Raw genomic sequence first — 27,057 nt, 5'->3', positions numbered from 1 at the left:
TATTAAAACCATGCACAAGATATCTTGTGTTTATGTATAATCAGAGTTAGGGTATAGGCTTAAATCATTATGTTTTCACCTACATGGATACCCAATGAGACATTTCCCCAAAATGGGAGCATGTGGTAATACATCATTGTGCAGAACAATCCTGTGCAATGCAGAAAGGCTGGCATCCAAGGTTCTTTGCCATTCGATACTAACAGCTACCCTCCCTCACCCACCATACCCCCAGTCACTGTGACAATACAAAATGCTCCACTGATTTCCAGAAAAACATACTGGGAGACAGTTCCGTCCGACTTAGAACCAGCGTTAGGGAGAAACATGGCTAATCAAGAAACCATTTGGTCTTTTGCTCATTTTTTTTACTTTTTTTTTTTCTTTATATCAAACTGCATGAGTTGTTTGTGTTTTTTGGAAATTAATCCCTTGTCGAGTGCTTCATTTGCAAATATTTTCTCCCATTCTGAGGGTTGTTCATGGTTTTCTTTACTGTGCAAAAGTTTTTAAGTTTAATTAGGTCCCATTTGTTTGTATTTGTTTTTATTTTCATTAGGAGATGGGTCAAAAAAGCTCTTGCTGCGATTTATGTCAGAGTGTTCTGCCTTTGTTTTCCTGTAAGAGCTTTATAGTGTTCAAGTCTTACATTTAGGTCTTTAATCCATTTTGAGTTTATTTTGGTATGTGGTGGTAGGGAGTGTTCTCATTTCTTTCTTTTACGTATAGCTGTCTGGTTTTCCCAACACCACTTATTGAAAAGACTGTCTTTTCTCCATTGTATAGTCCTGCCTCCTTTGTCTGGAGAAGGAAATGGCAACCCACTTCAGTATTCTTGCCTGGAGAATCCCAGGGACAGAGGAGCCTGGTGGGCTGCTGTCTATGGGGTCGCACAGAGTCGAACACAACTGAAGCAACTTAGCAGCAGCAGCCTTCTTTGTCAAAGACTAGATGATCGTGTGTGCATGGGTTTGTCTCCGGACTTTCTACCCAGTGATCCATAGTTCTCTTTTTGTGCCAGTACCAAAATGTTTTGATGACTGTAACTTTGTAGTATAGTCTGAACACAGGGAGCCTCGTTCCTCTAACTCCATTTTTCTTTCTCAGGATTGCTTTGGCTATTCAAGATCTTTACATTTCCATACTAATTGTACAGTTTTTTTTCTCTAGTTCTGTGAAAAATGCCATGGTCATTTGACAGGGATTGCATTGAATCTGTAGACTGGGAGATTGGGATTGACATATACCCATTAACATATATAAAATAGATAACTAATAAGTATCGCACAGGGAACTCTGCTCAATACTCTGTAATGGCCTCTATGGGATAATAATCTAAAAAAGAGTGGATATATGTATACCTATAGTTGGTTCACTTTAGTGTACAGCAGAAATTAACACAACATTGTAAATCAACTATACTCTAATAAATTTTAAAAAAAAAAGAAGAGAAAGTATTTGACAGCCTCTTGGACCTCCTCATGGCTATCTGGGTACATTTTCCAAGCCTCAGAAATGTCAGGGAACTTTCAGGGTGCAGGGGACAGGAGGCAAAAGAAGATAATTAGGAGCTAGAGCAGGAAACCCTGAAAGAGAGGCCTTGAGCTTTGGCCAAGGTGAATGAGTGGAATGCTGTGCGGAGCTCTGTAGATTCTTGGGCAGGGAACAGTAAAATGGGTCTCATGGAGACAGAACACAGCTGCTGGAGAAAAAGAGAAGTATGAACTAAATTAGGGGCACAGGACCCCCTAGAGAGCCTGCTGCTTATTGTAAAAAGAAGAGCAGATGACAAAAGAGAGGATGCTTCTTAATTAGAGTAGCAAATAAATATGAAAAATTAGTGTAATTTACCATAATGTCTCAAGATAACAGATAAAGGGTCAGAGGTCAGGTGCTCCCATTCCTGGCACAGTCTTCTAGACACAGTGCTTTTCATCTAGTTAATAAAAATCTCTGGAAAGAAGCCAGCACTGCATAGTTGGTATGTGAACCCCTCCTTGGAAAATTTATTAGAGCAAGAAGAGGTCAGGAGTCATGTTTCAGACTTGGTCTCAGTTGGAAGGGCCCAGAAAAAAAAAGTTAATCGGATGTTCTTACTCTGGGTCATTTAACCCATTTCTAAAATTGGCTTCTTGCTCAGAGCAGAATTTTGAGGTTTATAAACTCCAGGGAGAGAAGAAAGTTAATACACAGTTGTGTTATTGTGATTGAGCCATTTTATTCTCAAAGATTTAATTCCCCAAATTTTGCTTTAGGAAAAAAAAATGCTACACACAGTAAGATGGCAATTAAACTCCCTGTGTGCAGAAGTATTACTCACGGTGATAACTGGGAACATGACAGAGAATGGGACGTGCCATCTCAGAAGAGATGAGTCTTTGCAATTACTCTGGAAGTTTATTTATTGTTTTTGAAGGGTAAATGCATTGCTGCTCTTAACTGCCTGAAATTAAAGTGAATTTTGAAAACATAGCCTCTTCTTTGAGCTTATTTTTATTTTTACTGAGCATAATTGGATGATGTAAAGAGAAGTTTACTTTTTAAAATGTGTCATCTCTTATTTCCCTCAAGCTGTAATCACATCAGTAGGAACTTTCTGTGTGGATTGTATTGCCTTGTCTAGTTTCCTTTTCCAGTCTATCAAACTTAGTGAATTTAAAGGTTGTCCATGAAGAATAAATGCTGGTTTATTGCAAAAAGTTTTTATTGCCTGAAAAACAAACTCTAAGAGACACTAATAATAACATTTATGATTTTTCACTTCAGATGGGAAGTGAGAATATTTTAAAATTTAGATTCTATAGAACAATCATTGGACCACAGCACATTTTCATGCATTAAGGTCAGATCATGGAGCCAACTTTGACTTAAACAATCGGTTCTTCCTTTCTCACCATAGAACAGGTTTTAAAAGATCGGAGAACAGTTAGGTGCAGGTAGGGAGGAAATCACCCAAAGTCGTTGTTCACAGTTTGAAAAAAAAAACGCCAGGAGAGTATTGTTCTCAGATTATGTGATGCAGCTAAATGATTCACAGTGGAGGAGCAGGGGTCCAGGGGTGTTGCCCTCAAGCACCTGCATATGGTAGAGGGGGAAGCCCCAAGCCTCCGCCCACCAATGGAGCTCTGCAAGAAAGCTGCTCTGCTGGGAACCGCCTTGTGGCTGGTTGTGGGATTTAGAAAGGAGTGGGCCTAGGGGCCTGGAGGGAGACTGGAGCTCTGGACAGCTGACTCTGCTCTGTCCAGGCAGTTTTGAATCTAGGACCCAGGAGAGTCAGGGAAAGTGCCTGACCCTCTACACCTGCGCCACCCTCTCCAGTTCTTCTGGAATACTCCCAGGAGGGATGCTGAGACCACGTCCAGCAGAGGAACAGAGAAAGAGGGTTTCAGATAAGTTTTCATCGAGACAAAGAATAGTAAAGAAATGCTGTTAAAAGCAGAAAGGAGAGGGAGAGGGCAGACTTGAGTTACTTACATTTGTGCATGCTCTGCTCAGTCGCTCAGTCGTGTCTGACTCTTTGCGACTCAGTGGACTGTACCCCCAGGCTCCTCTGTCCATGGGATTTTCTAGGCACGTATACTGGAGTGGGCTGCCAATTCCTTTTCTAGGGAAACTTCCCAACCTAGGGATCGAAGCTGCAGCTCTTGTGTCTCCTGCAGTGGCAGGCAGACTCTAGTGCCACCTGAAAAGTCCTTACTTATAACGCGCTCTAAATCTGTAAGAATCAAAACACTAATATTAACATTAAGAAGGGGCCAATTTGGAAATTTTGACAGATGCATCACACCTGCATGACTACTATGCCAGTGAAGATATGAAACCTTATCATCACCCCAAAAAGTACACCCATGGCCCTTTCTCTGTCTGTTGCCTCACCTATCAGGGCAATTGCTAGCCTGATTTCTATCATTACAGATTAGTTTTGACAGTTCTAAAATTTCTACGCAGTGTAATCATATAGTATGTTCTCTCTGGCTTCTTTTACTCAGCTGGGTATTTTTTTTAACATTTATTTATTTGTCTATGTTGGGTCTTAGTTGCAGTCTGTGGCATCCTTTGTGGTGGCACACAAGTTCTCTAGCTGTGGTGCTCAGGTCAGGCCAAACCCTGAGAAGAGATGAAACCCTAGCTGGAGAGGCATCATCCCCTGAGTAAACTTGGGGTGTCTATGCATGGCCTCAGGAGTCATGGGGAGAGGGCTTGGGCCCCCCTCATCCTCCCAACAGTGCCCTTTCATGGTGGGGCCTCCTTTGCTATCAGAGTCCAAGCTCTGCTGTTTGATCCTTTGAGAAAGTGACATGTGAAGCATACTTTCTCTAATGAGACTTTCTGAGTTAGTGTTGCAGCTGACAAGTTGAGTTGGGCAGTGTCGGAGGCAGAAGGATGCTCATTCCCAAAGGTACCACACCCTAATCCCAAAACCTGTGACTGTGCTCCTCACATGGCAATGGGAACTTTTCAGCTGTGAAAAAGTGAAGGCTGTTGCAATGGGGAGGCTAGGCAAGCCCAATGGTCCTTGCAAACAGAAGAGGAAGGTGGAAGCACTGACACCTTATTTTAGCCCAGTGAGATCCATCTTGGACTTCTGACCTCCAGTTCTGTCTGATAATAAATCTGTTTTGTTTTAAGTCACTAAGTCCATGGCAGTCTGTTCAGGCGGCCACAGATGACTGCATTTGCCCTGAGAGAGAAGGACCGAGGGAGAGCAGCAGGAGAGGCCATGCCCCAGGGGGGATGCAGGAGTGCCCTGGCTGATGCAGGTGGGTCTAGGCCAGCTGCGCGCTTCACCAGGCTGAGCTGACACCCCGATCGGCTAACTGGTCAACCTGGGCAGAGCTGGCCGTGCGTGGGCTCTCCACCCCTTGTCGCCAGCAGCAGGCAGGGGCTGGAGAAGACAAGGCAGGCATGTTCTCGGGAAGGGCCTGGGACGAGGCTGACCGCAGAACACTGTTCCTTTGGGGGCTTCAGTGTGGGTGTCTCAGAGCCCAAGTCACCTGCTCCTCCTCTTGCTAGGGGAGGGGGTTGTAGAGAGTAAGACTAGAGGAGGCAAACCTTCAGAACCGAATCAGGCATGAAACCCCGTGAGGGCAGCTGTGCCTCTGAAGCCTGTGGGAGGCAGTGAGACAGTGAGAGAGCCCTGGAGTAGGTTGGAGGGTTAGGACCGGGGGGGTGGGATGCAGTTCTTACCGTTAGGTCATCTGGGAAGGCAAGGGAGAAATTCATTTTTGCTTAACAAAGGATGATGTCAGACAGAGCTTAAAGCTGTCACTGAAATCAGCACCTTCTAAACTGCATTTTATAAAATGGCGACAACCCAAACACAGCTAGAAAGTGGTTCCCTGGCTCCCAACCGGGTCCATGGACCTATTTTACTTCTTGCCAGTTTGTTCTTTGTATGATTACTCATCGGCATATCCTGGGAGTGGGCACTAAGGATCCATCCAGGAGAGAGGAGAAAACGCCCAGTCTGGAGGAGACAGATAGCAACAGGACTTTCTGATAGGGGAAGGGTAGGGATACAGGACTGCACAGACTGGAAGGAAGTAAAAAACTACTCAAACCATCATGTTTGCTCTTCTTAGCCCTGAGCTGAGGCTACAATGCCAGTCTCAAATGCTCTGTTTCCTCCCATACCTAACAGCAGCCTGATGTGGACCCCTGGTCAGCATCTTGCCAGTTTCTACCTGAAGGTTGCCTTCTAGTCCCCATGCACCCTAGCTCTATACTCAGGCCACCTGAGCTCTCAGACTCCAGGACCAATGCAGCTTTAGATGGTCTCCGCACGCCTTCTTGCCCTGGACCATAAAACGGACCTGAAAACTTAAAAGGGAGATAAGTGTCCCTTTATTTGTTTAGATGTGAGCAAGTGTACTTTGGGATGGACTGTCCCAGACCAGGGGCTGTGTGATGTGGTCTGAGGGTCTCATTTGCATGCCCAGCATCCTCATCAGAGTCCCAGAGGAAGCTTCAGGGGGGCTGTTTTTGAAAAGACCACATAGGCTCAAGGTTCCCAGTGAGGCAGGCCAGAAGGCAGATGTAGAGAAGCCTGGAACCACGATGGTAGGCTCTTTACTGCTTTTTAAGTCTCCTGGCATCCCCTGCAGCTGCTGCCTACAGAGTGGTGTGTAGTCTCCTGCATTTCCAGCTGGAGAAGGTTGAGAAGTCCCCGGACATTTGCTGAGGGGCCTCCAACTTGCCCTGTCTGGTCTGGCCTCCCTCACAGGTCAGCACCTTGCCTTGGCCACCCAGCTCACCATGCCATGCTCCTTTCTCTCAGCGAACCCTCCACACACCTCTTCCATGTGGCCCTCCTGACATCATCCCCAAATCCAGGTTCAGCTCCAGCCTGGGAATAACCAAAGCACCCAGAGCTGGCGATGTCCCAGCTGTGTCCCTGGGGTCCGGCACAAAATAGACATGTGGTATGCATTTGTGATTGAATTTATGGTAAATAAGAATTTGCAACATAAATAACATACTCCCATATGTCTACTTTTCAAGACTATCTCTTTTTTTCATTTTTAATAAACTTTTTATTTAGGAATAAATTTTTGAATTTTTTTTGGAGTATAGTTGATTTATAATGCTGTGTTAGTTTCAGTGTACAGCAAAGTGAATCAGTTATACATACACATATATATCCACCCTTTTTTTAGATTTTTTCCCCATATAGGCCATTACAGAGTTCCTGAGTAAAGTTTCCTCTGCTATAGAGCAGGTTCTTATTAGTTATCTGTTTTATGATGGCTTATACAGTAAAGAATCTGCCTGCAGTGCGGAAGAGCCAGATTCGATTCCTGGTTCAGGAAGATCTCCTGGAAAAGGAAATGGCAACCCACTCAGTATCCTTGCCTGGAGAATCCCATGGACAGAGGAGCCTGGCAAGGTTCAGTCCATGGGATCGCAAACAGTTGGACACGACTGAGCAACTAACTGTATATATAGAAGTGTGTATGTGTCGACCTCGATCTCCCAGTTTACCCCTCTCCTCTTTTGATCCTGGTAACCATAAGTGTGTTTTCTACATCTGTAATTCTATTTCTCTTTTGTAGAAAAGTTCATTTGTACACATTTTTTATGTTCCACATATAAGCAGTATCATATGACATTTGTCTTTGTCTGACTTAGTATGATCTCTCAGTCCTTCCATGGCACTACAAATGGTATTGTTTCATTCTTTTTTATGGCTGAGTAATATCCCATGGTATATATGTACTGTATCTTCTTTATCCACTCCTCTGTTGATGGACATTTAGGTTGTTTCCATGTCTTGGTTATTGTAAATAGTGCTACAGTAAATATTGGGTGCACCTGTCTTTTTGAACTGTGGTTTTCTTTAGATATATGCCTAGGAGTGGGATTGCTGGATCATACAGGAGTTCTATATTTAGTTTTTTTGGAACCCTCATGCTGTTCTCCATAATGGTTGTACCAATTTACATTTCCACCCACAGTGTAGGAGGGTTCCCTTTTCTCACACCCTCTCCAGCATTTATTGCTTGTAGAATTTTTTATAATGGCCATGCTGACTGGTATAAGATGATACCTCATTGTTGTTTTGATTTGCATTTCTCTAATAGTGATGCTGAGCATCTTTTCATGTGCCTTTTGGCCTTCTGTATGTCTTCTTCGGAGAAATGATAATTTAGATCTTCCACCCATTTTTTAAATTGTTTTTTTTTTTATATTGAGCTGCATGAGTTGTTTGCTTATTTTGGAGATTAATCCCTTGCTGGTCACTTCATTTGCAAATAGTTTCTCCCATTCTGAAGGTTGTCTTTTCATTTTGTTTATGGTTTCCTTTGCTGTGCAAGAACTTTTACATTTAATTAGATCCCATTTGTTTATTTTTGTTTTTATTTTCACTACTCTAGGAGGTAGATGAAAAAGAACTTGCTGCAATTATGTCAAAGAGTATTCTATCAATATGTTCCTCTAAGAGTTTTATAGTACCTGGCCTTACGTTTAGGTCTTTAAACCATTTGAGTTTATTTTTGTGTATGGTTCTAGGGAGTATTCTCATTCCATTCTTTTACATGCAGCTGTCCAGTTTTCCTAGCACCATTTATTTAAGAGACTGTCTTTTCTCCATTGTATATTCTTGCCTCCTTTGTCATAGATTAGGTGACCAAAGGTGCATGGGTTTATCTCTAGACTTTCTATTCTGTTCCATTGATATATATTTCTGTTTTTGAGTCAGTACCAAAATGTTTTGATGACTGCATCTTTGTAGTATAGTCTGAAGTCAGGGAGCCTGATTCCTCCAGGTCCATCTTCCTTTCTCAAGATTACTTTGGCTATTTGGAGTCATTTGTGTTTCCATTCAAACTGTACGATTTTTTGTTCAAATTCTGTGGAAAAAAATGCCATTGGTGATTAGATACCGATTGTATTAAATCTCTAGATTGCTTTGGATGGTAGTCATTTTCAACAAGGTTATCTTTTAATCATGAAGACTTCTTTTAACAGGACCCCCTGAGCTCTTGGCTGCAGAGAGGATTTAGGTAGAATCATACCTGGCCTCCATGACCCTGAAGGCCTCTGGGGACCCCCTGGCTCGCATGCCTCTGTGAAAGGCCTTGAGAGCTTTCCTCTTAAAAGATAAAATGCCACCCAGGAGGCCTGGACATGTGCCCTTGGTCTGACATGTGTCTGACATGACCGTCAGACAGTCCCCGACACCTCCTCCCCCAGACCAGGCCACAGCCACAAGTGTCAGTTTCAAGGCCCCAGGAGTGCAAGCGGGAGACCAGCATGGAAAGGAAATGCTGAGTCTGAAATAAGGGATTAGAAACCCCTTCTTGGCCATTAAAACTTAAATAGCTGAAGGATTTGATTTGGGATCTTCTTTTACAACTAAATTTGGCATTGTTAATGCTGGTTCTCAGTTTCCACTAGAGTTTGGCTTGCCTCCTGAGCCTGAAGAAAGATTCAGTCACATTCAGTTTCGTTCCATGCTAAATATCGCATATTTGTTTTCTCTCTTCGAAACTTGATAAGCCATCTGGGAATATCTGTGAACTAGACTGCTGAGGCGTCTAGAACCCTGCTCCCTCAACTATTTTGGATAAACGTCTAGCAGAGGCTGCTACTGCCTGTGACTGGTATTCCATATTTCCAGTCTTTTCGCATGCAAGCTACTTTCTAACAGCTGCTCAGGACCAGTAAAGTCTACATCACAGCCGGAGTGTAACTGCTGCTAACCGTGGGGCTTCCTAAATTCAATTAGCAGTGGACAGAGTCCACAGTGGACATGACAGGAGCCAGCAGGCACCAGGCAGGCGTGAGGCTCACAGCAGCGTGGGTGGTGACAGTTCCCACACCTGCACACACAAGCGTCCTGCTGCAATCACTTGGCTGCCGTCGGTCTGTTCATTTGGTGGAAACATAGTGCTCCTGGGACTGTAGGTCAGGTGTAAGGGACATGAGATCTGCAGGGGACACGGCCATGACCTTTGGATTACAAGACTGTCACAAAGCCGGCAGCTAGAGGGCGGATGCCATGCCCACTTAGTTATACTAATAGCTTCAGGTGGTCTCATTGATTACCTGCCCAGTGCCCAGCAGGTAGCTGGCCTGCTCTCTGCAGCTCCATCTGGGGATGGAGCAGGGATGAGCCCAGTCTGTGCACAAGGAGTTTATGTGGTCTCACTGGGAAGGTGAAAATGAATCCATACCCATTAGTAGTGGACAAGGCCAGAGGCTGAGTGACCACAGGGCTGCTGTGGGTCAGAAGGCAGAGACACCTGGGCCAGATCACCAAGGGTCTCATGACATCCTTCCCATCTCACAGCTTCCGTGCATTCTCAGCCAGGAGGACTGAGCTGGGAAATCACCACATCTCCTCCACAAATCACCATCCTGCTCCATACACGTTCACAGGGACCCTTTTAAGGAACCTCTGATCATGTTTCCATTTCAGCAGCAGGGTCATTTGGGACTGGCTTATCAGTGTGTGTTGTTTTAGCCCCTTCTCTCTTTTCACCCTGGTAAGAGCGGCCCATCACTCTGGGGCGGCATTACAAGCCTTCCATGTTTTGTTTTATTTGGCTCTGTTTTCCTGATATCAGTTCTCCCAATGCTGAGGATAGTCCTGCATAACAGGAGTTATTTTGCAGATGGACAAACTAAGGTTCTGAGAGGATGTGTGAGCTGCCTGAGGCCATGCAGTGGGAGCAGAGCCCAGACCAGACCCAGCCCCATTAGCCTGTACACAGTACAGAATGGCAGGGCCCCCTGTTCTCTAAAGCCCACCCCTTGTTCCTCTGCTCCTGTTGGTCATAGCTCTGGCTCTGACTCATCCTCAGCAGGGGAGGTAACAAGGGGAACAGTGCTTCCTGCCCTACCCAGCATGTTTGGGGTTCCTGTTGCCTCTGGAAAGAACTGAATTCTATGAATCTGGTGACACCTGAGGCCAGCAAAGTCCCAGCAGCCAGCATGCTTCTTCCTGCTTCTGAAGTTATTTCAGACTTGCATTCTCACTCCACGTTGTTGCCATCTGAGAAAGGATGCCCCACATACCCTCCCGCCAAGCCCCAGGGAGGCCAGAGCACAGCCTTGCCTCCTTTTGGATGTAGAAGGGACTCCTCATGTACCCTTCAGGCTAAAGAGGCAGTCTGGCGCCAGCCCACCTGCAGATCTTTGTTTTCTCTTCTGCGCATGCGTTGTTTGTCACTATTATCTCTAGTCACCAAAAATTATCTCCAGAGTAAAAAAAAAAAAAAGAAAATTCAATAAAAGTTCCCAGCTCCTCCTCCCATGGACCAGAGTGCACTTCTTGGCTTGGCTGTGAATAGCCTTTATAAAGCCTAACAACATAAACACCAAACATTGAGCTAACTGAAATATATTTCTACTGGGAGGAAGGGTAGACAGGAGGGTGATTTTCTATAGTGAGGATGGGGGAAGATTTATGCAAAAAACAGCTCAATTCTCATCTTTCATACTGGAAAGTTAACAGATAATGCCTAACATTAAAAAAAAGAATTTGAATGTTTTTTAGGTGAATTCCAGAATAACCAAGTAAAAATGCTAAAAGAGATTGTCTCTAGGAAAGGGAAATGAAAGAAAGGGACAGAGGCTTGCTGTTTTCATAAAATGCCTTAAGAAACTATTGGGCTCTTTAAATTATAGACTTATGCAACATGTTTTAAATATAACTTTTTAAAGTATATTAAATATTTAGAGATATAAGAAAGATTAGGTCATCCTGAAAGAACTAAATACTCTAAAAAGAGGCAAATTGAGCTAGTAGAAAAAAAACTTTAATTGCCATTATGTCTAAGGATTTAAAATATAGCTTAGACAGCTGAAGAGAGAATTAATGGCTTGGAAAACAGTAGAAGAAATAACCCAAAATGCAGCATGAAGAGATAAGGAAAATTGGAAACAACAGCTAAAATATGAATGACAGAATAAGACGATCCAATACACATCTAATAAGAGTTACAGAAGATGAAAACAATGAGAATGAAAGAGAAGCAATGTGTGAAGATAATGGCAGGGGTTTTTCCAGGATTGAAGAAACAATTTAATCTTCAGATTGAGAAAGTACAGCAAGTTCCAGGCAAGATAATAAAAGTAGATCCAAGATTAACCAAATAATATTAAAACTGTAGACCACCAGAGACCATGAGAAAAAAGAAGCCAGAGATTTAAAAGCTGTATTATCTACAAAGGAGAAATGCTTAGCCTGCAAAAGACAACAGTAGATGCTAGAGCAGAATGTAATAATACTAGAAACTGTAAGGTAGCCTTGGAGATTGGGAGTGGAAATGCAGTGAGGGAGGTGGAGAGATCTGTGTCCAGTTCCCTTTGCTCACCAAAATAAAAAATTTACATAGGTCAGGCAACTGATAGCTGCCTTCAGGTATCTTCTCCCCACCTCCCTCTTCAGTAACAAACCTCAAAGTTACTTGGACACATTGCCATTCAGACAAAAGACTATGTTCCCGGCCTTCCTCATTACTCAATTGGCCTTGCAAATAAGTTCTGCCTGATGGGATGAAGCAGAAAGGCTATGTTAGATTTCCAGAAAGCTGATTATAGTAGAGGGGTCGTGCCCTCCCCTTTGCCCACATTGCTGCCAGGAAGGATGATATTTTGGCTGAGGCTCTAGCTTGATCTGGAACCATGAAGCCAAGGGTCACACCAAAGAGACAGGGGAGGGTGAACTGGGACGACTCCAGATCTGTGACAAGCTAGTGGACATACCAACCCAGCTCTGAATTTCCTACCTCTGGATTCTTTTACATGAAAAAGATGAATGACAAAAACTTGTTTAAGTCACTGTTTAGGGGTTCCAATCACAGCAGATTTAACCTAGTTTAAAAATGTTACTGAAAAAAACAAGGGTTAGGGTTAGCTGATTTACAGTGGTATGTTAATTTCTGCTATAGCAAGTTTAATCTTACCTGATGCTGAAGAGATTTTTTAAAAAAAACTTTTTCTTTAACATTTATTTAGCTATGCCAGGTCTTAGTTGTGGCACATGGGATCTTTAGTGGCAGCATGTGGGATCTAGTCTCCTGACCAGGGCTCGAACCCAGGCCCCCTGCATTGAGAGTGTGATCTTAGCCACTGGACCACCAGGGAAGTCCCCTGATGGTGAAGAGCTTTTGACTGCAGAAATGAAAACAGGAACCCAAACCTTGGGAGAAAGCTTGAGAAAGAAGGGTGCAGGGGAGAACCAAGGGAGGTGGTCAAGCCTGAGAGCCTGGGCCTGGAGGGAAGACCCTCCTGTGTTGACAGAGCATGGGCCCTTCCTGCAACAGTGAGTCCTCACTGCGCTGGAGGCCAAGACAGGCTGACCATGGCTCAGCACAGCCACGCCGTCCTCCAGGGATTGTACTTCAGTGCTTCCAATAACTGTCACCCTTGGGAGATATGTGACACTCTCTCCAAGGATGAACAGAGATACAGCCCACCCCGTAAAGTGGGTCTTTTGTGGTGTGACCACTCAGCTGGCATCACAGCCTTACCGTTCAGAGTGCTGAGCTGTGCTGGCTGGGCTCTTAGTTCATGTGGTGCAGTGAGGTTGTGTCCTATTGGTCAGGGGTTTCTGTACTATTGGAAGCTCCTCGGAGAGCTGGGGCCACAGGGAAAAGGAGAAACACAGCGAAACCCATATGCATGTGTGTGTGCATACATGCATGACACATGCATGTACATACACACAGGCTTCCAAGAGGAAGAGCAACCTTGCACTCAATTTCCTGGCAGTTAAAAGAGCAGTTTCTTTTCCCCTCAGGACTGCCCAGTACTTCTGTCTGGGCTTGTGATTCTCACAAAAAGGCAGGCTCTACACCCCAGCCTTTCCTCTGCAAAACGGGGTGAAGTTGTCACAAGATGCATTTCATATTTGGCCTGTGAACTTGAGAGGACTCTTCTGAGTTTTCAGTGAATATGATTAGAAACCCCACAAGCCCTTGCGGCCTGCCTTTAACAGGCAGTTATTGAAAAGACGATGATGACTTAGATGTCTTAATTAGCCTGCTTGCAGGAGTTCCCTGGTTCCGCTTGTTTAAGTGAGTTGATTTCAAAGCCAGCGTGTCATTGTTAGCAATGATAATAAGAGCCACGTTTCTCAGGCAGTTTCTCTGTGGCAGGCTCTGTGCTAAGGACTTTGCATGCATCATCTCACTTAATCCTCAGGACCACCCAGTGAGGTCAGCCCTGTTACTTGTCCCCACTTTTCAGATGAAGATGCTGATCAGCTACTAGTTCCCTCCACAAGAAAGTGGAGGAGGCAGACCATGGGTAAGTTCAGATCTATTGAATTTGAAAGTCATGGGAAGTAAGGTGGGGACCCCCAGCTGACAGGGTCCTGCTGCTGCCCACAGACTCACCCTCAGGGACACCCCGCAGCCCTTCTGCCCTCCAGTTCCCACTCCCAGCTAGACCCAGGACCTGTCTAATTTAGCAGACTTGCAGCCCCTCTCCCATGGCACAGGCCTCCTATCTTCTGAGATCCCCAACAGGCTTTATGGGGTTTTGATCATCTCCTCCCAGGAAAGGGGCCATAAGACACCACCCTCCTCTAGAAGAGGGACCCAGACACAGCCTTTCTAGTCTCAGGGCCCTGTCCTTCTCTCCTCTCCTCTCCTCTCCCAGTCCGGTGACTCAATCTCCTCCCGAGAGGGAAAACGAGCCCTTGGATTCCCACATATCCTCCCCAGCTCAGATGCCTATGCTCCACATTTTATGAACTCCATAGCTTTATTTCTTGCTATTAAAAGTCAAGCTTTTAGAGCTTTAGAAATAAATTATTTTTCAGAAAGCCTGTCTTCTGCAAATTGAAAGCCTTGGTTTCCAGAAAATTGTCTCCACTAGGAGCCAAGAATTTGACACCTTTGTGCTCTGTGCTCCAATCCCTCCCCGGAGGCCTTAACGCTCAGCCTTGGGTCTAGTTTTAATGGTGAAAGAACATAGGAGAAAAAATAATTTGCTGAAAATGAAAAAGCACCAGCCATCATTTTGAAAGACTGTCCTCCCTCCCCGGCCATGACTTTGGGTAAAACCCAGCCCTGGGCTCCTTGTTCTGGAGGCAGGAGTTGAACTTGCTGGTCTCCCATCCTTACTGACTATGACACCCCACGATTCCTGCATTTCAGCAGCAATTCCAGCTGGGGCCCTTTCGGAGGCAAAGAAGGGTCTCTCTCCTCCACAATTTGAGGCATTTGGGGAAATTTGGGATCAGCTGGAGCCTCCCACGCTACATGAACAAGATTAGGCCCAAGACAAATGGTCTCGCCAGAAATGAGAAGCCGGCAGTCTCTATCTGCGGGAACGTAGAATTGGGGTTGTTATGGGCCTGATTTGTGAACTTGAATGAGGGCTTCTAGAGAGCTATTTGTAAAATTCATTGCTGTTTCTAGCTGCAGCTAACACATTCCATCTTCCATCTTCAGACTTGGTGATTTCACGTTCCGTTCATTCATAGAATAGAGTGCAGTGTGGGAGGTGGGGTGTAGTGGAGGGGGTGGGACAATGGGGTGGGCATGGGCGAGTGCCACTGGGCAGAGAACCACAGATGCCACTGAATGGGGATTCAACTACCGGACACTTCCTATTAGCTCCCACTGTCTAGCACCAGGGACTGCTCTTGCCTGCTTTCTTCTGGGAAATCTGGCTAGAATTTTGCCCCCATTTTCAGAGTTTTGAAGGCCAAGGGAACTTGGCAGCTGAACGCTGGTCTGCACCTCTGCCCTCCTCTGCCTATCTGTTTGTCCTCTGTTTGCCAGCCTGGTAAGGGACCGGCCTTCTGAAGGGGTTTAGGTCCCCTGAGCAGAATATGTTGGGAAGAGCCTTGGACCTCTGGCGCAGCTGGAGCCGGGCCCCAGGGGAGGAATGGGAAAGATTTGAGACCAGCAAAGAGGAACTGGCAAGCTTGACAAGGTTCACTGAAGCCTCACACACTTTGAGGGGCTTGAAGACACCTTAGATCCTTCTGGAAGAAGGTTTTCTCTGTCCAACAGCCATTACACTTCTGGGGGCATCCAGGGCAACTTTCTGGATCAAAGTGTAATTTCAATCTAGAAATGGAATTAGTGGAGAAAATTAACTTCCCAAGCTATTCTTTTATACCCTTAGAGGAATTTGACTAATATACTCACCGCCAAGGCTCAGTTTGCTTATCTGTAAGATGGGCTGATGCCCAGGCTCTGCTTGCCTCCCAAGGCTGCTGTGATACTTAGTAACTCAATGCATGAACAGATTTTAGGGCCTTCACATGACCATGGGGGTTATTTTCAGTAGCTGCTAGTCCATGATGAAGCCCTCCAGGCCCTCTTTTGTTTCCTTCATTAGCTCTTAGGTCCAAAAGGTACTGCTTGTTGGTGGCAGGAAGTCCCTGGGACCATGGCTTGGGAGTGTCACAACAGAGATGAACATCTGCAGGGTTTGTCCCTGTGGGGTAGGGGGCCGGCTGCTCTGGATGTGTTTTGGCCTCTTTGATGGCTGGTTCTCTCCAGGAACACAGGGCCTTTGGGCAAAGGGCAGGATCAGGCTTAATGCTCTGGGAGGCTAGTGGGCAGCCCACCTGGGGCTGAGCCGCTCTGAGTCAGGACGACTGCAGGTGACGGTGCCACTGCCGACTTTAGTGAGAGCTCTGACCCGGGCCATCAGAGCAAGACCAGCTGTGTGCTGTGTGCTGTGTATGTTTGCCACCTTGTGTTTGGAGAACCAGAAGTCCCCATGGGGTGGAGAGACCCGACTCCTAAGCCCGGAGTCCTGTTTATAAGTGGCTCATAGAAGGGATAAGTCCTCCTCAGGAACTCTCTACTAACCAGCCCACCTACCTCCCCAGCCATGGGGTTATCATGGAGGCTTTGTTGTATACCTATACATCTCAAAAGAAGGCTATTTCTGCCCAAGCTCAGATCTGAAGATTATATTGAATATAATTTTCTACACTATGAATTTGAAAAACACACAGCATGGAGGTGATAAGGTGAGGGCAGTTGGTAGTGATTGTAGATTTCTGGAATCTACAGTCTGTTCTGTTGGCCTCAAACAAACGTGGAAGCAGTGCCGGAAAAAGCAAGGCTCTGGGGCTGCTGAGAACTTCTTCTGGCTCTGCCACATCCCACATGTGTGAACTTGAGCAGATGTCATAGAGTCTTTGAGTTTTTCCTCGCTTCTAAAATGGAAAGATAGAGTGGTTTGGGGAATTTAATAAGATAAATAGAAATAAATCAGTTATAAAACATCTGGCTCAGAATAGGCCCTTAGTGAACAATAAGAACTTTTTTGTTTGGTTTTGCTTTTATTAGTTAATAATTGTCTTATTCAAAGTCCTCTTGAGGGCTAAGAAAAGGAAACTACATGGGGCAGATCTCATCTCAAGGAACTGGAAGTCCAGGAGAACTGGGCAGGACAGCTTGTCTGTGCATCCTGGAATGAGTCACTGTGTCCCTCCCTCCCCACCTCTCCCTCTCCTTCTCCACCCCTCCCCTCCCCTCTCCCCCTCCCCTTCCCCCCACCCCACACACACACCATTATGCACAGAGTTCACAGTCAGCCCTCCCAGGGCAAGCTACACAACCACAGAGGAAACTAGTGTCAGCCCTGTGCACTAATCAAGCTAATCACATACAGATGACTTGGACAAGCAGGGTCATGAGACATTTAGAGAAAATGAACAGCATAAAGGAGAAGAACCAAGATGACCCCACAACTAACCCTGGAGGATATAGAACAAAAGAAATTTTTTTTTAGTCTAGTAAAAACCCTTAGACTTGAGTATATGTTTTTCATTAAATAAGAAAGAGCTGTTATGAGAAAGAAGAATAGAGCAAGAAATATTTCTTGGAAATTATAAATACAGTTGCTAAAGTTAAAAATTCAATAGGATTTAAAAGAAGAGTTGAAGAAGTATCCTGTAATATAGACTAAAAACATAAGAGTAGAAAAGGTGAGATAAAAACTGAGTGATACAGATGATCAATCTAGGGGAACCAATATCCATCTGCTCAAACAAGTTGACTTAGGGAGAACCAAGAAATCCAAGAAGCAGAAATGATCAAGGGAGTAACAAGAACATTCCTCAGAGCTGAATTAAAACACCTTCAGGTGGAAAGACCAGATTGGAACTGAGAAACAGGGAAATGAAAAAGATCCACAAATGCATATTCTCTTGAGATTTCAGAACATCAAGGACAAAAAGAAGATTTTAAAAGCTTCCAGAGAGAAAAGATGTGTTATCAACAAAGAGTCAGGAGATCACTGTTATCAGATAGGAGTTATCAACCCTAGAAGGCAGTGGGGCAGTTACCTTCAAATGTCTGAAACAACTTTTACCTGGAATCTTGAAACAAATAAAGACATTTTCAGACATGCAAGGACACAGAAAATCATCTCCTTTCTTAATTTAGAAAAAAGGGGGAAGGTGAGAGAGGCAGTGTAATCTACTAAAGCAGAAAAGGTGTTTAATAAGAAGAGCTGCTCCAAGAAACAGCAGAACTAAACCAGATTTATAGAGAAAGGGGCCCCACCATGGCAGGTAGGGTAGCTGTGTAAGGAACCTGGGAGATGATCCAGTCAGGTGAGAAGAAGAAGTCAGAAGGTTCTGAGAAGAAAGTCTGCCAGAACAAAGCAGATTCCATCTCATAGAAATCAGATTAAGATGCTCTAAACCTCCATGATAAGAAAATAAACTTTTAAAATACATTTTTAAAGAAGTTAAAACTTCTGGGAATAACAAATTACTAAGCAAGAAAGACGTGGTCCCATATTAAGCACACTAAAATATGTCACATCTTGAGTAACTAAAGGAAGGTAAAGAAGCAGAACTGTTTGACTGAGGCCTGAAGCAGCCTCCTTCAAACAGCACAGTAGAGTCAGGAAAACTGCCAGATTCTCCCCCATAGGGAGGGTCACTGTGTCTTTCTGCTGAGGGTGATGGACCAGAACATTCTTAATGCTCTTTATTCATTTTCACTTTTAGATGCAATGAACAGAAACTGGCTCTTAGTACATACAGTTACAGAATGAAACAAGGTAAGGATGAATGCTGTAGATCATTGAAATCAGAAGTAACAGGGAAGGATCCAAGGTTGGATTTCTTCCACAGTGAAGGGGCAAGAAAGACTGCCTAATTGATCTGTTTTGTTTTGTTTTTGTGAGTTAAGTTTTATTCAGGATCTTCCTGAGAACTATAGCATGGGAGACAGCCATTCACTCAGTTAGCTCTAAGGAAATTGCTCAAAGAAGTAGGAGAGAAGCCAGTTGATAATTTTTGACTGGGAAATACATGCAGTCAAGCACTGCATCTTGAGAAAAAGAATATTGCTGATCACAAAGACGGACATCTCAAGTTAATGATCTTAGTCCTTTTCTATGCATGGGAAGAGGTGAGAATCTGATTCATTGAGATTCTTTCCGAGGTGTGCATCTATCTACCTAAGGGCCTGTTCATCCAAAGCACACAGTGCCTCATCCTGTTTTCCAACCTGATTTCTCCTCAGGGTATGCTCTCCATGGATCACTGGGACACAGACATGACTTAGCCCTTGTAGAACTGGGTGGTGAGCAAGACTATATGTTATTTGCTCTCAAAACCCTGGACAAGAACTTTACCCTTACATATATTTAGTTTAGAGTTGAAACAGTTTGTGCTGTATCAGACACAGCCTAGTTCTTTTCTAAGTGACTGAGTTCAATCAGTGACTTAGCAGTTCTTGGGCTATAGCAGAAGATTGTGGATAATCCATCAACCTGCTGGCAGGCTAGACTGCCTAATTGATCTTAATGTGTTACAGTTTAGGATTTTGTTTTTATGGTGAGGGTATTTTGCTTTCAAAACTCTTTAAAATGTGGTGCCATATTGAACATTTGAAGAGTTTCTACCCAACTCTGTCACCAGCTATCTCACGGTTTTAAGAATTTGTTTCAATTTCTATTTTGTGCCTTTTGCTGTATTTTTATTTATTTGCTGCTCTCCAAAGATTTCCATTCTGAATTCCTCAATATATTTTCTCAGCTAAAAATGTCCATGTAGTCATGTGGTGAAAAAGCCACTATGTATGTGTATATCTAGAGTTAGCATAGAGATGATTAAGACCATTCAGTGTTGATCAATAATCATATTTGATTTGGGCTTCTTACTTTGCTTCCTCAACCATCCTGTACTTTGATATTTATTACCACCTACTGAGATTCTGGCCTTGACTAAATAGAAGTTGCTTGAGGAAATTCACAATCCTAGTGATTGAATTCCAGTGGCATTGCTCTTAGAATGACAATACAAAATTAGATCTTGCAGAGTAAATAGAAACCCAGTAAATGGGAACCACGCTGCTAATAAAAATGTCTCTTACTGCTTTGAACACAACAAAGCAAATATCACCAAATGCAGCCCCCAGTCATAAAAACTTTATGTCGCAAGTTTAGGGTCAGAGTTCTCTTTCAAATGTGCTAAGCCATTTGAGCAAAAAAGTATGTTTTTGACTCATGTGATTTTAAATCTGAGACCTCAAACCCCCAGGGTTTGGAAGGATGACACAGTGTTTGAAAATTTCCCTGTATTCCACATTCCATGTGAAGCTCCAGGGTTGCTCAGATGTTTCCAGGACAGAGAGGTGGCCCTGGGCCGACCTCCCAGGGAGCCCAGAATGCGGCTGGCTGCAGGCGGTCTCTGCATCTGTGCTGAGCATCCGGGCCTCTGTCAGCACAGCCAGCAGCCCAGAGAAGAACTTCCACATCAGAGCCAGCCTCAGCCTTCTCTCTGTCCTCCTCACAGAAGGCTCAGAGGATGCGTCCAGAAACCCTCTTTTTCCAGAGTTGTTAAGGAAATCTATGCCCTGCTTTACTTCTTGCTAATTAAAATGGATTTATCCAGGGCAGGTGGGCCCTCATTGTAACACATAATAATAACACACATGACAGGAGCATCCTTCATCCTGATGAGCTGGCAGGGGTGCTCCCAGGCCTGTTTCTCTCCAGAAGGAAGGAAAGCCCCCAACCCCACAGTCACCGTGATAAGCCCTAGGGTATTCCATGGATGGTAGTTAAGTGGATCCCCTTGCAGTAAAAAGATCTGTGAGCAAACGGAAAAACAGGAGTCTTCCCGGAGACAGTTAGGAAGGCACAACTCTGGGTGTCACGAATGTTGTCACCACCATGATACAAACATGCAACATGAAGGCAAAGAGCAAAAGGACCATGCAAAATAGAGGTGGCCTTGCTATCAGAGGCTCAAGAATTGCTGGTGGTTCTTTTTTTCTTTTTCAAAATTTTCTCAAAATCCCCATGAAAGAGGAACTTTTAGGGCTACCATTTAGTTATTTGCATTGAACGGAATTTGCCCCATGCCTTGGGTTCTTCATCATTTTAAAACAAGCAAGCCACTTTGCAGGGAGAAATGAGACTCATCCACACTGCCTGGGTCTCACCTCCTCTCCTCCTCTCTCCTGTTGTCAGCAAGGTGGGAACACCTCAATTACCTACAGATCCAGGTTCAGAGAAAAGAACACTTAGCTGTGTCAGAGACAGAGCTCTCCCAGGACATCCTCAGCTCAGAAGGGGGCTGAAATCAGCCACACACGCAGATCGCCAAGGACCTGCTGAGGCGGGTACCCATGAAGTAACAGGTCTGGGCAGCCCTGGGGTCCCATCAGCTGTCCCAGTCTCTGCCCCGGGGGAGCCGCCCTGCCTAATGGCCCATCTCTTCCTCCTGCTTCTGGTGTCTGTAGGAGACACCCATCCACTTCCCACCCCACCTGACCAGGGTGCACACATGTCCTCTCTGTATCACTGCTTCTCACAGCCTATGTTTACACACGTCATGGAAGCACAGAGGCCCCGTGTGTCTGCAGCTCACCGGACCATCCAGAGCAGTCCTCCCTGAAGATCGTATGGTTCCTGCATGCTAGGACGTACTGAGACGCTTGGCCCCTGCCAGAGCCGAGAGGCAGAAACTGACTCCAAATGTTGTTCCTTCCTCAGCTATTTGGGGTAAGACTGTAGTGAATGAGCAAGTCGACAGCTTGCCTCCTCACTGCAGTATTGGTTAGTGGAAGATGAACGATGCTGCTCATTCGGGGATGAATTACACAGGGTTTCCACACTCTTCTTGCCAGTGTGCCTTACTCTAACAGAGACACAGTCATGTTTTCTCTGGTTCTGAGCTGTCTTTGCTCCTGCCCCTTCCCTGCACTCCCAACTCCACCGCACCCCCTGACCCTCTCAGCCTCTCTTCAACGCCCCCTCCTGTCATTCTCTGGCCACGTGAGGGCCCAGCAACATTCGCCCTTCTGTTCCATGCCCACTGCCCCGAGCTTCGACTGATGCCGCCTCAGCCTCTCCAGCCCCACCTTTTCCGGGGCGGTCCTTCCCGGCTCTCCTTCCTGTCCTCTTGTCATCTGGTCCCACCGTGGGAGCTCCCAGGGCCGGAGATGAGCTGACTTGGCCCTGAGGACGTCCCTCAGGAAGCTGTGGGTGCCTGAGACGCAGTGCCAGAGCAGGTACCCGGCCCTCTTACATACCGAGGGCAGATAACCACGCTCCTGTGGGCCTGGGGGTAGGGGAGGCAGAGCTGACAATATATGTTAATATATTGTCATATATGGAGGCCTCATATATGATAATAATGTAGGTACACTTACTGCTTTGCTTCGTGAATAGGGTTCAGAGAGGTGAAGTGACTTACCTGAGGTCACACAGCTTGTAAATGACATATCCAGGATCCACACCTAGGCTTTCTTAGAGGAAGGCTGCTTCAAAATGGGCCTGAAAGGACAGATGGGCCTGGAAGGAACAGGGCGTGGGGACAGTGGTCCAGAGGGGTGACAGGATCTGGAGTTTGTACATAGGTTTTGGTAGCTGGATATTCCTCATTTGTAGATAAGAAGAGGGAAGAAAGGAAGAAGTTTTCCTCCATGAAAGGTCTCCATGACACTTTTCTCACCCCCTTCCTTCTCCTGCACACATGGGCATACACACGTTCACACAGGTGCTTGGCAGAGAGTCCTGGGACCCCCAAACGAGGCTGGTGAACTTTCTTTGGTTGTGTTCTGGGAGTCCATGACCAAGCCTGCCTGATGTCCAGTAGGAAGCCAGCTCATGTTAAGGGATAGTCATCTTATAGTTATCTTGACCTTGGCTTAGATCTTAAGTTGTTGTTGTTGTTCATTTGCTAAGTCGGGTCTGACCTTTGTGACCCCACGAACTGCAACATGCCAGGCTTCCCTGTCTTTCACTGTCTCCTGGAGTTTGCTCAAACTCATGTTCACCGAGTCAGTGATGCCATCTAACCATCTTATCCTCTCTTTCCCTTCTCCTCTTGCCCTCAATCTTTCCCAGTATCAGTCTTTTCCAATAAGTTGGTTCTTCGCATCAGGTGGCCAAAGTATTGGAGCTTCAGTTTCAGCATCAGTCCTTCCAATGAATATTCAGGGTTGGTTTCCTTTAGGATTGACTGGTTTGATCCCCTTGCTGTCCAAAGGATTCTCAAGAGTCTTCTCTAGCACAATTCGAAAACATCAATTCTTTGGTGCTCAGCCTTCTTTGTGATCCAACTGTCACATCCATACATGACTACTGGGAAAACCATAGTTTTGACTATGTGGACTATTTGTCAGCAAAGTGATGTCTCTGCTTTTTAATATGCTGTCTAGGTTTGTCATACCTTTTCTTCCAAGGAGCAAGCATCTTTTAATTTCGTGACTGTTGTCACCATCCGCAGTGATTTTGGAGCTCAAGAAAATAAAATCTGCCACTGTTTCCACTTTTTCCCATCTATTTACCATGAAGTGATGGGACTGGATGCCACGATCTTAGTTTTTTGAATGTTGAGATTTAAGCCAGCTTTTTCACTGTCCTCTTTCACCTTCATCAAGAGGCTCTTTAGTTCCTCTTTGCTTTATGCCATTAGAGTGGTAGCATCTGTGTATTTGAGGCTGTTGATATTTCTCCTGGCAATCTTGATTCCAGCTTGTGATTGATCCAGCCTGGCATTTCGCATGATGTACTCTGCATAGAAATTGAATAAGCAGGGTGACAGCATACAGCCTTGACATACTGCTTTCCTAATGTAGATGATTGAGTTCCTGCACACGTTTTCTACATTTTCGTGTAGTACTTTAGGAGAGAGATGATGGCTGAGGTTGCCATCGTCAGAGCCTGGCTGTCTCCCCCTGGCTGGGTGACAGAGATGGAAGTGGGCTGGTGGTTCCCTGGGACAGTAACTTCAGAGGACCTTCAGGGATCACATACCTGGACTCAAGCAGTGGTTCAGGAGCCTGGCCATGCTTCCGTCTACCCCACGAGCCTTTGAAAACAGAGGCCTGGGCCCCATCCGGAGAGGGTTGGTGAGACTGAGACCCAAATAAGCCTTGCTCCCAGCTGCTCAGGGGTGACTACGTTTTTGTGGAGTTATCTGAGTGAATTATTTTATTCCTGTTTTATGTCCCGAACAAACCCACATCATCATTTTATTAATGCATTTGCAATTACTGCCTAACAATTTCCAGTTCCGTGTGGTCTGTGATATGGGGATGCTTAATCAAATATCCGCATGATGGGCCTTTAAGTTCTCTGGGACCAGAAGCTTTTCCCATCAATTAAGCTTCAACAAAATGAGTTTTAGGCTCATCTGCAACTGTATTTTTATGTTTCTTTTATGGCTCCCCTGCCTTCCCCTGGTGTCTTTAGAGATACCGGAAAATGTGGTGTGGGGCTGAGGTATTTATTAGCAGTGTGCAGAGAACAGGTTTATAATGGTCATTATGAAATATTGAAGTGCCTGCTTTGAAGTAGAATAATTTATATTTCCATTGCAGTCATTTCACAGGTGCCCTCTCCCACCCACTGCCAGTGCCACCAGGGAGAGGGGTGTCCACCCTGGGCCCTGTGGGCTCCCTGGGATCGAGGCCCTGGAGGTGTTTCCTCTGTAAGGAGATGGAACTCATAGAAACTTCCGTGGACCCCACACTCACCACACACCCGGAGGTCTTGGGAATCTGACCTCTTAAATGCAAAGAGGATTTCCCAGCCACCCAGGGTGCTCCTCCTTTGTGCCAGGTGAGGTGCCATCCAGGGCCACTGAGTCCAACAGCCCTGGTACAGAGATGGCCAGGCCCCTCGCACACATGAGGAAACACAGCTCAGGGAGAGAAGAGCTAAATTCCCAGCAAGCAGGCGCTGCTCTGCTCATACACATAACGCGGGCAGGAGCACACAGCAATGCGTGCACACGCAGCCCTCCTGCCTGTCCTGTGAGCACACCTGGGGGAAAGAATAAAGTGAAAGAGGGCCTGGAAGGGAGGACTGTCCGGCCACTCTGACCCCAGTCCCCGTACTTTCAGACCCTGAGCAGAGCTCCCCCATCAGTGAAAGAGACAGCAGACCCCAGGTGGCCCAGGCTGTCTCCTGGACATAGCCAGGGTGCGCCATGGTCGAGCTTAGTCATCCCCATTCCTCGTTTCTCTTCTCCTGCCCCCACTCATGTGAAGGAGGTGGGTTTGACTGGAGGGAGATTCCAAGTGGAGGGGAAGGAAGGCCTGTGAGCCTGGAATATCCATGTTTAGCTAACCCACCAGCTCTTCTATGACATCCTGGCTCAGAAGGAAACTTAGAGGCCTTGTGTGTCTCAGTAGAAGGGACTCTGGACAAAAGTCACTTGCCTGTTCATCTGGTCACTTCTTCATTTGTTTGGCATGTGTTTGCTGAATGCTGATCACATGCCAGGACCTCCACTGGTTCTCAGGCCATGACAGGAGGGACGTGATGGGCAAGCAGAGGAAGTGGAGACAGTAAACGTCTGAAGGAGGTGCCCGTAGAGGACTGAGGACACATAGAGGAGCGTGAACCCGGCCAGAGCAGACAGGACAGTGACATGCAGGGGAAGCCACATGCCAGCTAAGACCTGAAGGTAGTGAGGAGTTTGCCAAGATGGGGTATGGTGTGGCTGTGGTGCTGTAAACCAAGGGTGATGCCAGGCTGGTGTGAGATATCGAAGGTGGCCCAGGGTCCCTGGAGCAGGTGTATACATGGGAAGAAGTGAGGCTGGTGAAGGGGCCAGGCCAGAAGGGGAGGACTCTTCAATCCAAGGGGAGCAGCTTGGCCCTCCCCTGAGGACAGTGGGGGTCCTCAATGCCGAGTGGAGGGGGTTGGCCGGGGCAAGATTGGAGCCACCGGCTAACCAGGACAGAGTGGTCATCCAAGTCATGTTAGTGGTTTCCTTGAACTAGAGTGGAGACAGAAGGAATGGGGGAAACTGGCACCATCAAGAAGTACGTAGGAGTTGGATTTGCTGCAATGTGGATGGACCCAGAAACCGTCATACAGAGTGAAGTCAGACAGAAAAAGACAAATATCCCATGTTATCGCTCTATATGTGTAATCTAGAAAAGTGGTACAGACGAACTTATTTGCAAAGCAGGAAGAGAATCACAGGTGTAGAAAAGAAACTTACGGCTACCATGGGGCATAGGGAAAGTGGGATGAATTGGGAGATGGGATTGACGTATAAAAAATGCTGTGTATGAAATAGATCACTGATGAGAATCTACTGTGTGGCACAGGGAACTCCACTCGGTGCTCTGTGGTAACCTAAATGGGAAGGAAATCCAAAACATAGGATATGTTTGATAGGATATAAACATATACATATATGTTTAAACATATACACATGTATATGTATAGCTGATTGACTTTTCTGTACAGCAGAAACTAACACACACTGTATACCAACTATACTTCGATAAAAGTTAATTTAAAAAAAAGAAATAAGGAGACATTTAGGAGGCAGGAGTGGCCTGAGCCAGGACTGACGGGCTGGGGATGGCAGGGTGGCAAGGTCAACATCAGGTATGTGGTTAGGCAGCTGGAGACGTTGGCAGAGGGGCCACTGTCTGGGGTTGGGATGTAAAGGAAGGAGTAGTCTCGATGGCAGGTTCACTTGGGGCCAGGAGGAGTCAGAAGCCTGGGGACAACGTGGAAAGATGTCAGACCAGCATCAGGGTATGAGGTCTGGAGCTCAGGAGAGGGTCTGGAGCTCAGGAGAGGGTCTGGGCTAGACAGTGAGTAGAACCCTCTCCAGTCTTCCCTCACTGCAGCCCCTGATCAAAGGGACTGAGTCTACTCAGTCCAGTTCATGTCATCCCAGTCTCCAAAGAACCAAAGCTTCTAGGAACTCAGAAAGCACTGGAGCAGGAAAAACAGTCAAATACCCCAGCAACTATCAGGTATGGAAGGGCCTAAGGAGAACAGGGCAGGACGATGGAGCGTGGAGAGGGGCCAGTCCTGGGGGCCACACTCACGTCCTGCCCACAGGAGCTGGTCCAGAGAGGGCCACTGGCATGACCAGGTCAGTGCACCACCAAGGCTCAGGGCTTCCAAGAGCTGAGTGTGATGTTGACAGGGCCAGTCAGTGGTCCAAGTTGCTGCATCCCATGGAAGATAGCTTCTACAGCGCACAGGGTAGTCTGGGCCAAGACAGACGTAGTCACGGTGAACCAGGCCCCTCCAGAGACATGGCTCAACCAGTACTCACTCATGACCTGCCCAAGGCAGGCAGAGGTGCCAGAGGGGACCAGCTCTCTCCAGCCCCCTCGCCCA

General features: G+C 45.9%; 1 protein-coding gene across 5 annotated transcripts in view; it reads left to right on the top strand.

Annotated features, from left to right (window-relative positions):
* The window catches only part of FSTL4 (follistatin like 4), a 657,291-nt gene that overhangs the window by 478,424 nt on the left and 151,810 nt on the right, over positions 1-27,057 (top strand). Inside the window, exon 2 of one of the 5 annotated variants that reach the window (XM_070465358.1) lies at positions 18,446-18,498. The exons of the other annotated variants lie outside the window; for them this stretch is intronic. Within the exon in view, the coding sequence (XP_070321459.1) occupies positions 18,489-18,498 (10 nt within the window). The 5' untranslated portion in view covers positions 18,446-18,488. The remainder of the gene's footprint in view (positions 1-18,445; positions 18,499-27,057) is intronic. 5 annotated transcript variants of the gene reach the window in all.

The sequence above is a fragment of the Odocoileus virginianus genome, chromosome 3 (genome assembly GCF_023699985.2).
Source record: "Odocoileus virginianus isolate 20LAN1187 ecotype Illinois chromosome 3, Ovbor_1.2, whole genome shotgun sequence".
NCBI lineage: Eukaryota > Metazoa > Chordata > Mammalia > Artiodactyla > Cervidae > Odocoileus > Odocoileus virginianus.
This window is presented reverse-complemented; position numbering and strand designations above follow the sequence as displayed.